At 46.4% G+C, this 15,716-nt stretch overlaps 1 protein-coding gene across 1 annotated transcript; it reads right to left on the bottom strand.

Moving 5' to 3' along the window:
• Positions 1–197: 197 nt before the first annotated feature.
• On the bottom strand, positions 198–4,676 carry Zfp865 (zinc finger protein 865). The gene is made up of 2 exons (NM_001134544.1): positions 4,566–4,676; positions 198–2,450 (listed from the first exon to the last, which is right to left on the bottom strand). Exons 1-2 carry the CDS (start codon positions 4,641–4,643, stop codon positions 1,554–1,556), a joined length of 975 nt encoding a protein of 324 aa, NP_001128016.1. The 5' UTR covers positions 4,644–4,676; the 3' UTR covers positions 198–1,553.
• Between the last annotated feature and the right edge of the window lie 11,040 nt (positions 4,677–15,716).

Below are 15,716 nucleotides of genomic sequence, written 5' to 3'. Positions count from 1 at the left end.
GTGCTGGGAAAATGGGCATGTGCCATTATGCCTGGCTTTTGTGGTACTGGAGCTTGAACCCAAGATGCCATTCACACTAGAAAAGCCCTCTAGCAGCTGAGTGCATCCCCAGCTACACTGCCCTCTTCTGAAGGAGTGCACAAACTCCTTTACCCAGTCCCCCCACTTCTCAATGATTTGGACACGAGCCAGAGTGCCAGTTGCTATATTTCACCTCTCATTGAATCTGGTCCCTTATCCACACGGCTGCTGTGTTGGTAGTCCCCTCTGAAGACAGCAGGGGATTTCTGTTCAGTGGCAAGGATCCACGTGAGAAAGCAAAGACATTCTGTTGTCTCCAGAAGCAGGCTCCTTTCTTTGGAGGAAGTGGTGGAGTTTTTACTCTGCATCATCCAAGGGTCACCTCTTGGGGATGCTGGATGAAGGAGGAGTGAACTAGAAACACATCTTCTCCATGAGAAAACTAGGGACCCTTCTGAGTAAGCACACCAACCTCAACACCCCTTCCTTACACAGAACTTACAATACTACCAAAGAGCCATCTACAAACAACCCAAGCCTGGTCACTCACCATTTCAGATAATGGATAATTACCCAGAGAACTGGAATACAAGACTGACAGAAACCTTTCAGAAAGTCTTTTAATAGGAACAGACTGGAAGTTCCCACTCTCACCCCATACTACAACTCCCAAATCCTTTTAGCCCCTTACCATGGTATCATCTCTTACTTTACACCCTGTACTGGCCCACCAAGGTTGTCATCAGCTAACCCTGCCTCAGAATTGCCCAAGAAGCTGTCTACCTGAGAGTGGAGAATAGAGATCTGAAACTTTGTAGACATGGGAAACCACAGGCTCTGAGCCTAAGGTTTAAGGGGACACCAAGTGAATGCCTGCTTGTAGTATGTGCTCTCAGTTGCTTCCAGAAGAGTTTAGTGGGGGCTGGGGATTTAGCTCAGTGGTAGAGCGCTTGCTTAGGAAGCACAAGGCCCTGGGTTCGGTCCCCAGCCCGGAAAAAAAAAAAAAAAAAAAAAAGAAGAGGAGGAGTTTAGTGGGTTAAAGAGATACCACTATGGGGTAGGATGGAGAAGTAGGCAGAGCTTAGAGTGAATATGAGCAGGTTCACATCCGAGAGATGTGGTTTAGATACTTCATGGTTTCGAGGGGAAGGTATCCCAGCCTCCCTTTAGAGATGGCCTAGTGGGCATCTTCTGCACCGCAGGGTAGGCATCCCAGGACCAGTGCAATCCAGTTGAGGTAGGCAAAATATTTTATTGGACCAGAGGTGTTGCTACATAAAGTCTTGCTCTCCAGCCCAGTCTGGACCAGATCCTTCTGCCTCAGTCTCTAGTGTACTGGGACATATCTGGGCACCCACAGACCCACAAGTACCTCTTTCCTGAGTCTCAGGTGCAGCATGGGGTTCTGGGAGACCACAATCAGGTTCCCTTTTTAAATCTAACTCCAATTCCTCATTATTTCTCCTTGGCCTCTTGATCTCTCCCTCAATTTGCCCACCTACATTTCCTATGATATGCTTCCTATTTCCAGCCTACTGATCAACCTCCACATTCACCTTCTTAGTCTCTCTACACCCTTCTTCCATAGTGTTCTCTGTCCCACATTTACTCCTTGATTCTTGGGATACCGAAGATGATCTCAGTTGGCCTCCAGACTCTCCCACTCCGGGCCCTGGCCCATGGAAATGGGTACGCTGGTGCTTGCGGAAGTTGGAGGAGTTATTGAAAGTGCGGTCGCAGAGCATGCATCTGAAGGGGCGCTCGCCCGTGTGGATGCGAGCATGACCGCTCAGAACAGAGGACTGAGTGAAGCCTTTGCCACAGATGCCACAGTGATAGGGCCGCTCCCCCGTGTGTACCCGCTCGTGGTCTCGCATGTCTGAGGAGCGGCGGAAGGGCTTGGCACAGAACCTGCAGGCGAAAGGCTTGCCTACCACAGCACCCGCAGCTGCTGCAGTCATCACCACCTCCGACCTCTCCTGGGCCACCCTTGAGTTCGGCTGTCCTGCTGCTGCTGTGGGTAGAAGCCTTCCAGGGGTGCCTGGCTCCACCCCATGTCGGTGCTGGTGCCGGAGCAGGGGTGCCAAGGCCTTAAAAGCCCGTGGACAGAGAGGGCAGCGGTAAGGTCGTTCTCCTGTGTGCAAGCTGTAGTGTGCACGCAGGCTAGCAGGACCTGGACAGCTGTGGCCACACACGTGACAACGGCTAGGGTCCCCACCTTGCCCAAGCCCTTCCAAGCCTGCCAGGTGACCATGCTCATGAAACAGCAGCTCCGAGACTAGACGGAAGGCAGCAGGACACAGGGCACAATGAAAAGATCCTGGCTCTGGGGGCTCAGGGGCCGATGTAGTATCTGTGACTTTGACCACCTGGATCTCGATGAGGTCCCCTGGGGGTGTGGCAGGGCGGCCACCATCAGGCACCAGGACCTGGAGAGCAGAAGAAGAAACAGGAGGCTGTGGACCCGGCTTGAAGAACTTTCTTCAGTATGCCTCCACTTATTAAAACAGTTGCCTGGGCTGTGAAGATGGCTCAGTGGTAAAGACACTTACCAGATCTAACGGCCTGAGTACGATCCCTGGGACCCACAGGGTGGAAAGACAGAACTGACTTTCTCGAGATGCCCTCCGCCCTCCAAATAACTTGTGCTATAGCACACACACGCACATACTCTCTTCACATAAGTAAATACATGAAAAATAAAATATTTGCTTCTCTGAAGTCCATTGTATCCTGTTTTTTTTTTTTTTTTTTTGGTTCTTTTTTTTTTTTCCGGAGCTGGGGACGGAACCCAGGGCCTTGCGCTTCCTAGGCAAGCGCTCTACCACTGAGCTAAATCCCCAACCCCGTATCCTGTTTTTTTTAAAAAATGATTTATTGTTTACTTACTTAGAGACAAGGTTTCACTATGTAGCTCTAGCTGGTTTGGTACTTGCTGTGTAGACTAGTTTGGCCTAGAACTCACAAAGGTCTGCCTGCCTCTGCCTCCCGAGTGTCAGGATTAAAGGCATGTGCCTGCCACCAAGCCTAAGTATTTCTTTCTGTGTTATGTGAGAGCCTGCATGTATGTTCACCATGTCAGTGTCCATGGAGGCCAGGAGTGAGGGTCAGATCATCTAGAAGTGGAGTTACAGATGGTTGTGAGCCTCCATGTGGATGCTGGGAACTGAACAGCTTCTTGCTTAGTCCTGGGCAATTCTGAGGCAGGGTTAGCTGATGACACCCATGGTGGTCAGGGTGTAAAGAAAGAGATGATACCATGGTAAGGGGCTAAAAGGACTTGGGAATTGTAGTATGGGGTGAGAGTGGGGACTTCCAGTCTGTTCCTATTAAAAGACTTTCCGAAAGGCTTCTCTGTCAGTACTCTTAAGGCCGAGCCACCTCTTCAGCCTCATCCCTTGGTTTCTTAACCCTGTTATCCATGATCCAGAATTCTTGCTGGATCCATTCTGACATTTTCCCCTTCTTGCCCCAAATATACCATAGACATGGGGGTGCCTCTCCTCTGTACTAGTTAAAAGCCTCATAATTTATTCCCCTTAGAATGCAAAACATCACTCAAAGGGAATCCCTGTTCCTGCCTCTGCCCCTCATTATCCACCTCTCCTAGAGTGCCCAAATGGACCTTGGAAAATGTAGATGAGGTCATCACTTTTCACCACTCCAAGCCCTCCAGTTGCACTTAAAACCTCGTGTCCTTCCTATAATATCAAACATGATCTGGATCCTGCTTATCTCACCGATTACAGTGTAAATATAAGCCGGCACCCAGCTGACTTCTGCCATTTCAATTTAGCTCCCACCACCCCCACTCTGAGTGTACGTCTTATTTCTCTTTTTTTTTTCTTTTCTTTTTTTTTCTTTTTTCTATTTTTCGGAGCTGGGGACCGAGCCCAGGGCCTTGCGTTTGCTAGGCAAGCGCTCTACCACTGAGCTAAATCCCCAACCCTACGTCTTATTTCTCTTATAGGACATAAATTCTCTTTATCATCACTTTTTCTCCTCATAAGACTGCAAGCTGCAAGAGAACGCAATCGTTGTCCATTTTGATCCCCTGGAACTTTAAATGTTTGCTGAATGAACCTATATTTTGAGTTACTTTTCAGTCACTAGTTAGAAGTTCTAAAGTCATCTGAAGCTCCCATATCTCCTCCCTTGCGCATTCGTAAGGCAGTCCTTATATCATCAAATGCCATCCCAACATGGTGACAGGATTATAGCTCTCCTTTGAGGTCACCTTCCCAACCATCCACTAGCCCTATAATTTCCCTGATGCCCCTCCCATTTAAGACTCCACACTTCTTTATGCAAATAACACCCCTTGTCTTCTCCCAGTACTCATCCAGGCCCAAGACACAACCTGTCCTCAGGACCCACCTCAACCAGGCCTTGCTCCTCATTCCCAATAGGCTCCTCCTTAAACCCCGCCCCAGAGTGTTACCATACCCCCGCCCAATTCTCCTAGGCCCCGCCTTGACCCCGCCCCCTGCCCTGCGATGTCTTCGCCGTGAACCCCCGGCCCAGACCCCCTTCATCGCCCGCACCAGGTCCGGCGGCTCCGGGGATAGCGACTCCTGGGTCGGTGAGCTCGGAATCGGGGGATCCGGGCGCGCGGCGGCCATCTTGTACCTAAGCCCTGTCCCTGAGGGCAAAGATTGCTCCGTGAGGGGTGGGGTCCGGGCTGGCGGCGTTGCGCATGCGCGGGGCAGGTCGACGAGGGGCGGGGTCATAACGGGTATATGGGCGGGGCCGTGGGGGGTGCAATAGGCCGAACGCGGCAAAAATTCAATACCTGTCAGTCCCCCACGTAGATAGACTGAACTTGCAGCTGGGAGGTCGGCCACACCCTAGCGACGAATTCCGACGTCTCCCCACTTTTTATTGTCTAAGCATGTTTTCACTCTGTATTCCTGTCTGGCCTAGAACTCTCTATGTTAGACCGAGATGGCCTCGAACTCACAGAAATCTGCTTGCCTCAGAGTCACTATGATTGGCCTGCCAAGTCCCTTTTTAAAACTAACTCCGCTGGGGTTGGGGATTTAGCTCAGTCAAGGCCCTGGGTTTGGTCCTCAGCTCCAAAAAACAAAAAACAAAACAAAACAAAAACAAAAACAAAAACAACTAACTCTGCCAGGCATGGGATGTTGTTTTATGTCACAGAAAACGTTTCTGGGGTTACTTTCAATTCATAGTGCTCAGTTTATGAATGGAAGGTTTTATAAGTCTGTGCCAAGAATGGGACTCATGAGTGGCAGCTCAGGTGATTTCAGCCAGAAGCAAACCCCTGCGAATTGCTGTGATGTTTGAGAGAAAAGAGCTCAAAGAAGGTTTTCAGCAGCACTAGGGACAGGGCTCTATTGAGAGTTCAACTCACTCCAGGGCCTGACTCCTCCTCTTCTGCTCCTCTTTCCATTCTCGCCTCCATGTTTCCTGCCTTCTGACAAGGCCCCAAACAGTGAGAGCTGGCCTCTAACTTTTTATGTCTATGCTGCCTTGAACTCTATTTTGATTTTTAAAAATCTTCTTTCCTTCTCTTTTTTCCCTCTCCTCTCTTCCTTCTTTCTTCCCTCCTCCCTCCCCTCCCTCCCTCCTCCTCCTCCTCCACTTCCTCCTCTTCCTCTTCCTCCTTTTATGGGCGCTCTGCTTGCATATATGTCCATACACCACATGTCTGTAGTGTCCACAGATACCAGAGATGGCGAAGCTAGAGAGGGTTGTCAGCTGTCATACGGAGGCTGCCTTAACTTCTGCGTTATCTCTCCAGCCCTGGCTTTGAACTCTCGATCTTTCTGGTACTGTTAATACAGGCATGCACCCCCCCATGCCCAACTTCATTCCTCTCTCTTCTGTACAGACCTTTAGAAGTGTGTGCAAACAGCTAGAAAAGAGACACGGGAATGCATTGAAACTCTATTTGGCTAGACCAGGAGACCCGAACATTTATCATCTTGGCTAAGATTTCTGTTCTTTTGTGGGGTATGATAGCATTTCTGCTTGCAGTTACACGTGGCCATGTGATTTCCTTTAGCTAGGAAGGTTGAGAACCACTGGCTCAGAGGTTAAGAGCACTAGTTGCTTTCTGTAGAAATAGTGTATCAGGTTGGGAATGCAGTTGTATGGTAGAGCATTTGCCTAATATGTGTAAGGCCCTAGGCTCTGTCTCTGTCTCTGTCTCTGTCTCTCTCTCTGTCTCTCTCTCTCTCTCTCTCTCTCTCTCTCTCTCTCACACACACACACACACACACACACACACACACACACACACTTAAATACTTTTTAAAAGAGATCCTTAAATCTTTATTATATTTTTGTTGTTGTAAAATTATAAAAAAAAAAAAAAGGATGTCTTTTACCTGCTCTAGGTCCAGCATGGCAGTGCCCCAAGATATCTGCCGGATATCTTAATTCTCAGTCAGCAAAGCCTCTCATCCATCCCATATCACACTGCCGAAGGCCTCTCTCTGAACCTGGCAGCAATCTCTCAACCTATCTAGTTCCCAAAGCAGGTTTCCACACCAGAAACACACATCCCAACTCCATGGCGGCAGCCGCCGCACACTTTCTTTCACTTAAATCTGCATATGAAAGAACACACAACACAATAACCTTTGATTCAGTTGGTAAGATATAATTGCCCACCTAAACATACAAAGCCCAGTACACACCCATCCCTTAAGAATATTCATAACAACCTGTAAAGATACAGAGTGGAATTTTAACGTCAGCCTCCATGTTCTCTTGGCGGCTTCTCGCTTTTTTGGTTCCAGTCTCCTCCTCTTCCCTCAAACTTTTCTCCCGCCCATCCTTCCTTCTCGTCCAATGACAGGCCCATTCTATCTTGTACCTGCCTCACCTGTATGACATCGTCCTATATATTTTTATTTATGTGTATGCATGGAGGTGCCTGTGGAGGCCAGAAGATGAATTTCCTGGAGGGAGACTTACAGGAAGTTTTGAGCGATCTAATCTGGGTGCTTAGAACCAAACTCAGGTCTTTTCTATTTTATTTTATTTTATTATCAAGGCACTGTTTCTCTGGAACTCCCTCTATAGACCAGGCTGGCTCTGAGTTCAAAGATCCGTCTGCCTCTGCCTCCTGAATCCTGGGATTAAAGGCATGCGCCACCAAGCCCGATTCAAACTCAGGCAGTATGGAAGAGCAGAAAATACTATTAACCACTTAACCACTATCTTATTTTGTTTGTTTGTTTTTTGAATTTAATGATAGGGTTTCTCTATGTAGCCATGACTGTCCTGGAACTTACTCTGTAGATCAGTCATGCTGGCCTTGAACTTGTTATGCCCAGTTTATGAGGACCCCCAAGAGACCACTAGGAACCACAACTGCTGTAAGCACATGAGAGTCTTTATTCAAGCTCAAGCTTGGGCTACAAACCTTCCTGATGGAACAGGAAGGAGAGTGATCCCCAGCTCTAAGTGAAGGGGGTTTATAAAGGGAAAAAACCGGCAAGTGTGGGGGTGTTCTAAGCCTTGGCATTACATGAGAGGGTAAAGGAATGTTGGTCTCTTTCTCAGAGCCCAAGAGTGGGGCCACTTCAAGGACAGCAGACAGTAGCTTTCTAGACAGTAGCTTAAAATCGAGTTTGGAGGACAAGATGGAGTCTATCCTGTTTTTTTGTTTTGTTTTGTTTTTTGTCTCTTCATTGGTCATGTCTCTCTAAGGGCAAGTTAACTTAAAATGGAGTCTTAACAAAATGGAGTTTATTTTGCTATCTCAGACCCTTCAAATTCAAGCGATCTGCCTGCCTGCACCTCTAGTGTGCTGGGATTAAAGGACCATACCATTAGTGCCTCCTCAGAAAACTATCTTAAAGCTGAGCTTGGAGGCTGGAGGAATAGATGTCTCAAGGTATAGGAGCACTGGCTGTTCTTCCAGGGAACCCCAGTTTGATCCCCAGCACCTCCTTGGTGGTTCACATTTGTTGGCATAAATTTTTTGCAACCTACTTTTAATAAGGGTTCGACTTCTCCTCTAGCCCATTACCTAGCAGAGGTAGTAGAAGAGAAAAGTCATTAGGATATGGGAGAAGTGGATCTGTCCAGTAACAGTTCTTTGGGAGAGAACTTGGTCTTCTTTGGCAACAGTTTAGTTCTGTAGCAAACACCAAATAGGATTCAGCAGCTGCATACCAGTTTCTAGGCAGTTCTTTGGTGAGTTTCTATCAATGGCAGCATCACCACAAGTTGAACTCAACAACACTATGTAAGGTGAACCAACACATGCATGTCTTTAGCAAAGAATAGCAAGGCAAAACAAACCAAACCAATGCTCTAGCTCCTACTGTCTGTGGGGTCATATTTATACTCCTTCATCATGGGTCCTTTCATGTGTTTGCTATATCAATACATCCTTTCAACTGTGTCTGCCTCAGGAAAACAGTCTTTCACCTGTTTGCTTTAGCAAGACATCCTTTCACCGGTGTGCCCCAGCAAACCATCATTTGACTTTCCAAAGAAAATAGAAAAGCTGTCTTTTATCCTGCTCTAGGTCCAGCACCACAGTTCCCCCAAGATATCTGGTAGATATCTTCATCTCAGTCAGCAAAGCATCTCACCTGTGCTGCTCCATCCCATATCACACTGCTGAAGGCTTCTCTCTGGACCTGGCAACAATCTCTCTACCTATCTAGTTCCCAAGGCAGGCTGCCACCATGCCAGAAATATACATCTCAATTCCGTGGTGGCCCAGTGTCTCCACCACCACAAACTCTCTTAAATTGCCACATGAAAGAACATAGAATACAATAACCTCTGATCCAATTGATAAGATATAATTTGCTTATCTAGACACACAAAACCCTGTATACATCCATCCCTTAAGAATATTCATAACAACCTGTAAATGTGCAGAGAGGAATCTTAACATCTGCCTCACGTTCTCTCCACCGCCTCCTGCCTTGCTCCAGTCTCTTCCTCTCTCTAAAACTTTTCTCCCGCCCATCCTTCCTTCTTGTTCAGTGACAGGCCTTGCTCTATCTTGTACCTGCCTACACCTGCGTGATGACATCATCCTACAGAGATCCACCATGTGAGTGATGGGAACAGAATCTCCATCCTCTACAAGAGCAACAAATGTTGCCACCATGTCCTGATGATAATAAATTTTAAGCACAAGGATTAAGAGAAAGAGGTGCACAGGAAAGATAAAACATACTCAGTGTGGGCGTGTACTTCTCAATGAAGCATTGTCCCTTATTGCCTATATATATATTCATTTCTATATAAAAGTCTGTTGTGTTTGATTTTGTATTCTGAGAAAGAGTCTCATAGTCCAAGCTAGCCTTGAACTCACTGTGTAGCTGTTATGGAGTACAAGACTTCCTAGGAAAAAAGACCACGGATTCAATCTAGATTATAATTAGTTACATCTCTTGTAGTTGGTAGCAGGACAGCTATCTCTCTCTCTCTCTCTCTCTCTCTCTCTCTCTCTCTCTCTCTCACACACACACACACACACACACACATATATATATTCACACAAATATATGTGATCTTAAGATTCACATTTATTAAAAAGTTTATTTTTGCCAGGTGGTGGTGGTTGTACATACCTTTAATCCCAGGACTTGGGAGGTGGAGGCAGGAGGATCTCTGAGTTGAGGTCAGCTTAGCCTACAGAGTGAGTTCCAGGAAAGCCAGGGCTAAAGAGAGAAACCCTGTCTCAAAAAGCCAAACCTAACCAAAAATGAAGCAAGTAATACTCTACTTTATGCTAGGCATTCATCTTGGTACCCACTAGCCATTTGTCTCTGGTTCCAGTACGTCGAAGATAAGTTCCCTGTAGCCCTGACTCAGTCAGTCCAGAAATGTACAGCCATGACCATCTGCTTTGTTATAATATGACTAACTGCTTTTTGGCTTCTGTAAACCTGCTATGCAGACATTAAAGGGCTATTTTGATGTGCCTTGACTACCTAGTCTTGGCAGAGAAAAACAGCTTGTGGCTTACTTGTGCAGATACTCAAAGTCTCCTTGTGGTTTTTGTCTTTAAAACCCCTTCCCTCACCTCCTTTGATTGGCAGTCTCTAGTCTTTCTCAGAGATAGCTGTCCTGCTACCAACTACAAGAGATGTAACTAATTATAATCTAGATTGAATCCGTGGTCTTTTTTCCTAGGAAGTCTTGTACTCCATAACAGCTACACAGTGAGTTCAAGGCTAGCTTGGACTATGAGACCCTTTCTCAGAATAAAAAATCAAACACAAAGGATTTTTATATAGAAATGAATATCTCGGGGGCTGGAAAGATGGCTAAGCAGTTAAGAGCACCTGGTTCTGATTCTCTCATGTGGTGGCTCACGACCATCTTTTAACTCCAGTTCCAGGGGTTCGAGACTTTTTGAGCATCAGACATTGGTGCACAGACATACATGAAGGGAAAACATTCATACACATAAAACATTAAAGTAATACTGAAAAGCATTTGATAGTGTTTTTACTCACTTGCTTTGAGTGTATTTGTGTGAGTGCATTTGTGTTAAAGGTAGTGTGTGTGGTGGTCAGGAGTCAGTTTTCACCTTGTACTGTGTTGGTCCTAGGGCTCAAACTCAGGTCATTAGGTTTGATGGTAAGCACCGTTTCCTGTTGAGCCATCTCCCAGGCCCACTTGGAGGATAGCTCCCTGTGTAGTCCTGGATGGTCAGGAATTCACTGAGTAGACCAGGCTGGTATGGAACTCAAGGTTCACCTGCTTCTACCTCCCTAGTGACGTGATTATCCATATTACATTGTGGTTGCCTGTTTGTCTGTTGTCTCTGTATTGTCTGTCCAGTACAGTTGTGACTGAATTAGAGTTGGGGCACCTGACACGATGTTAGAAGGAAGTGAGATGTCACAAGTGTAAAAATGCACACTGGATTTCTTTTTTTTTCTTAAAGATTTATTTACTTATTATATATAAGTTCACTGTAACTGTCTTCAGACACACCAGAAGAGGGCATCAGACCCCATTACAGAGGGTTGTGAGCCACCACGTGGTTTCTGGGAATTGAACTCAGGACCTCTGGAACAGCAGTCAGTGCTCTTAACTGCTAGGCCATCTCTCCAGCCCCACATTGGATTTCTAAGACAGGGTAATGTCAGTCAGTTTCCAGTGTGTGAGAGCCAGGGGCAAGGGCTATGATGCGACTGCAGAAAAGAGGAGGATAAAATTCCAGGGACGTGCTGATAGAAGTGTGATCCTAGGTGGCAACCAGAGTAAGTGCTAAAACCTGCCTCAGGAGGAAAGACTAGGGAGGATGTGATCTCATCTAACTTAGAACGTTCTGTGATCTTCAGCTAATATCAAAGGGGAAGGCAGGTACATCCTCAACATTGAAACACTTCTGAAACTCCACAGTTACTCTAAGGACATGTTTGTGGTTCCCTGAGGGGCTGCAGGAAAAACCAAGGTTTGCTCTGCAGTGGTTGTGGTGGTTATCAAGATGGCTACAGTGAGGTCAAGCTGAATCCATATAGCCACTATTAGAAGCAGTTATTCTGGAGCCAGAGAGTTGGCTTAGTGGGGTGAGGTAGTTGCTGCTGTGCTAGATGACTTGCATATGATTCCCAGAGCCTACATGGTAGAAGGGGAGAACTGATTCCCAAATTATCTTCTGACCTCCCACAAGTGCCATGGAGTGCACTCCCCCTCCCCCATCGATGTAATTTTACAGCATCTTTAAAGTAGGTCAGGGGATGGAGAGATGGCACAGTGCTTAAGAGTGTTTCCTGTACATAGGCGAATGCCAGCAGCAAACCACTGAACTGAGAACGGGACCACCGTTGAAGGAATCTTAGACAGGAATGAGCGAGCTTGAAGGGGCTCGAGACCCCATATGAACAACAATGCCAACCAACCAGAGCTCCCAGGACTAAGCCACTACCCAAAGACTATACATGGACTGACCCTGGGCTCCAACCTCATAGGTAGCAATGAATAGCCTAGTAAGAGCACCAGTGGAGGGTTGGGGATTTAGCTCAGCGGTAGAGTGCTTGCCTAGCAAGCACAAGGCCCTGGGTTCGGTCCCCAGCTCCGGAAAAAAAAAAAAAAAACAAAAAAAAAAACAAAGAGCACCAGTGGAAGGGGAAGCCCTTGGTCCTGCCAAGACTGAACCCCCAGTGAACGTGATTGTTGGGGGGAGGGCGGTAATGGGGGGAGGATGGGGAGGGGAACACCCATAGAGAAGGGGAGGGGAGGGGGAGGGGTTGGGGGATGTTGGCTGGGAAACTAGGAAAGGGAATAACAATCAAAATGTAAATAAGAAACACTCAAGTTAATAAAGATGAAAAAAAAAAAAAAAGAGTGTTTCCTGTAGCTTCAGAGGATCCAAGCTCAGCACCCATACCAGGTGACTGACAATCATCTGCTGCTCCAACTCCAGGGATGGGAATCCCATGCCCTCTGCTGTTGCTGCAGGCTCTGCGCACACAGCAACAGCAGCTGGGAAACAGAGCATGGTAGTGCATGCCTTTAATCCCATCACTTCTGGGAGGGAGAAGCAAGCATAAAGGCATAATCTCTCTGAGTTCCAGGCCAGTCAGTGCTGCATAGTGAGACCCTGTCTTAAAACAAACAAACAAACAACAACCAGTCTTTGGTGGTAGCACATGCCTTTGATCCTAGCACTTGGGGAGACAGAGGCAGGTGGATCTCTAAATTCAAGGCCATCCTGGTGAGTTCCAGGACAGCTAGGGCTACACAGAGAAACCATTTCTCTAAAAAAAAAAAAACAAACAAATGTAAACAAACAAACAAACAAATCAGTAGCTATGTTAGGTGGCATCTTTGAGCTTAGCTACTTAGGGGATCGATGCAGAGGATTACAGGTCTGAGCCCAAGGCTACACAGGAGTAGTTCTATATGTTTTGAAGTGCTCTGTGTGAGTAATGAAAGGTCCCACTTAGTTTCATCTTGTCACCCATCTAACAGGTGGATCTCTAGCCATGGATTAACATCTTGAGTGCCAGGGAGTCATCTCTGTAGCCTCCTTTACATGTTTGCTAAGGAAGCTGTCTCATTTCTAAACTAAAACGGTTTTTAAAATTACATTAATTTCAGTCCAGGGCTTGGTGGCACATGCCTCTAATTCTAGCACTCAGGAGGAAGAAGCTGGCTGATCTCTTTGAGTTCGAGGCCAGCCTGGTCTACAAAGCCAGTTCCAGGACAGCCAAGGCTACACAGAGAAACCTTTTCTTAAAAACAAAATAAACAAAACCCCAAAACAGTTTTACTTGTGTGTGTGCATGCATTTGTGTGTTCAGGCGTGCCATGTTGTGCCTAGAGGTCAGAGGACAACTTGCAGGAGTCAGTTCTCTTTTTCCATCATGTGGGTCTCAGGTTTGGGGGGGGGGTGGTGTCAAATGAGGGTCGTTGGGCTTGGCAGCAAGACTGTTTATCTACCGGGCCATCTCACCAGCCCAGGTCCTTAGGTCTTTGTATTTGAATTTCATCATCTGTTAAAATGGAGGGAACATTTCAATACTTTGAACTTTGTCGCCCCCATGAGGCCTAGGAGAGAGTTTCTTGTGACAGTGTATGGAGAAGCTCTGTGACAACAATCAGCTTGGTTTTGTCTTAGTTTCTTTTCTATTGCAGTGATAAAGACCCTGGCCAAAAACAATGTCGGGAGGAAAGGGTTTATTTCATCTCACAGTCCACCATGGAGGGGAGTCAGGGGGCTGCTTCCTGGCTCAATCCCCATTACTTCTTCAATTTCTTTTTTTATTCACTCAGGACCTTTTGTCTGGGGCGACACCACTTACAGTGTGCTGAACTCTCCCATATTAGTCATCAATCAAAAAACAAACAAACAAACAAACAAACAAACAAAAACAGTCCCCACAAACTTGTCTACCTGCCAGTCTACGGGAGGCTTTTTTCCCTCTTTCTTTCTTTCTTTCTTTCTTTCTTTCTTTCTTTCTTTCTTCCTTTTTAAAAAAGATTTATTTATTTTATTTATATGAGTACAGTGTGGCTGTCTTCAGACACACCAGAAGATGGCATCGGGTCCTATTATTTTCTTTTCCTTCCTTCCTTCCTTTCTTTCTTTCTTTCTTTCTTTCTTTCTTTCTTTCTTTCTTTCTTTCTTTTTTTCTGGAGCTGAGGACCGAACCCAAGGCCTTGCGCTTGCTAGGCAAGTGCTTTACCACTGAGCTAAATCCCCAACCCCCTTCTTTCTTTCTATTGTGGTCTTCTTTCCCAGAGTATTCTCTCTAGGTTGTGTCAAGTTGACAAGCAAACAAAACAGAACAAAGCAATAAAACAAACAACAGAACAAACAAAAAGAAGCTGGGGATGGTGGCACACACCTTTAATCCCAGTGGGATTAAAGGAATGAACCACCACAGCCAACAGGAACGTTTGAAGTAGAAATTTCTGGTTTCTTAGGAAACTCAGTTATGCCATAATGGTGCAGATGGATGTCTTCCTGGTGCAGACAGGTGAAAGAATGTTCTGTTGAAGCAGACACAGGTTAAAGGATGGGTGATGTTTAGAAAGAATATAAATACGACTGCAAATGGTGGGACAAGGCGCGGGCATTGCTTTACCTTTCTAGTGTTCACTGACGATGCTCTGGTTACTGGTTGGCCTTCCAACCAGTTGCAAGTCTTCCCTTCTCATAACTTCATAGAGAGTAACTCGCCAAGGAGCTTCTTGTGAGATTCCAGTGGCTTCTCACTGCTTCTGCAGACTCAGGCTGATTGGCAGATATCTTAGGGTTTTACTGCTGTGAACAGACACCATGACCAAGGCAACTCTTATAAAGAAAACATTTTATTGGACTTGCTTACAGATTCAGAGGTTCAGTCCAGTATCATCAAGGCAGGCATGGTGCAGGAGCTGAGAGTTCTACATCTTGTTCCAAAGACAGCTAGGAGAAGACTGGCTTCCAGGCAGCTTGGATAAGGGGTTTAAAGTCCATGCCCACAGTGACACACCTATTCCAACAAGGTCACACTTCCTTCAACAGGGTCACACCAGCTAATAGTGCCAGTCCTTGGGCTGAGCATATACAAACAAACCATCACAGTGGGGCTTCAAGGTTTCTTCTGGATTGAACTGCTGCTGCTGATTCGTGTGTGGTGTCTGCTGAGTGGACTGGACTGAAGCTGCTGATTCGTGTTTGGTGGTTTTCTAGTAGACTGAACTGCTGATATCCTGACAATGAAGACTGGATTTGTCTTAAAGAATTATTTCTAAACAGGTCCATTTCCCCCATTAGCCTTTCATTCCCACTCCTTCTGGTGGGTGGTGGGCTAGAGGATAGGTTAAAGCTTTTAAGAGAGGTTAAAGTAGGCTTTGGAAAATCTCAGGTTGCACTTGTCCTTTTAAGAAAGAGTCTTGCTGGGGTGGTGGTGGTGCATGCCTTTAATCTGAGCATTCAGGAGACAGAAGGTTGATCTCTTGAACTCAAGGCCAGCCTGGTCTACAGAGTGAGTTCCAGCACAGTCAGGGCCACACAGAGAAACCCTGCCTCAAAAAACCAAAAACAGCAACAAAACAACAACAACAAAAAAACAACAAAAATCCCTCCAAACTTACCAGCACAGACCTCTGGTTCCTTACATGTTACATGGTTCAGAGCTCCAGACAGCTGGCACAGCGGCACGTTCTAGTGAGTGTTGAGAGAAGACCGAGAATGTTGCCACCGGCATGGAGCTGGATTGGTCGTCCTTGTCCTGAAATCCTCTCCA

This window comes from Rattus norvegicus, chromosome 1 (genome assembly GCF_021556685.1).
Source record: "Rattus norvegicus strain SHRSP/BbbUtx chromosome 1, alternate assembly SHRSP_T2T, whole genome shotgun sequence".
NCBI lineage: Eukaryota > Metazoa > Chordata > Mammalia > Rodentia > Muridae > Rattus > Rattus norvegicus.
The sequence above is the reverse complement of the archived record's forward strand: the minus strand, read 5'-3'. Positions and strand labels throughout refer to the sequence as shown.

Coding starts and splice junctions, on each gene's coding strand:
- Zfp865 (NM_001134544.1), bottom strand. CDS start 4,643: ATGGCCGCCGCGCGCCCGGATCCCCCGATTCCGAGCTCACCGACCCAG. Junction 2,451..4,565: donor CCCCGGAGCCGCCGGACCTG/GTGCGGGCGATG, acceptor TCTGCTCTCCAG/GTCCTGGTGCCTGATGGTGG.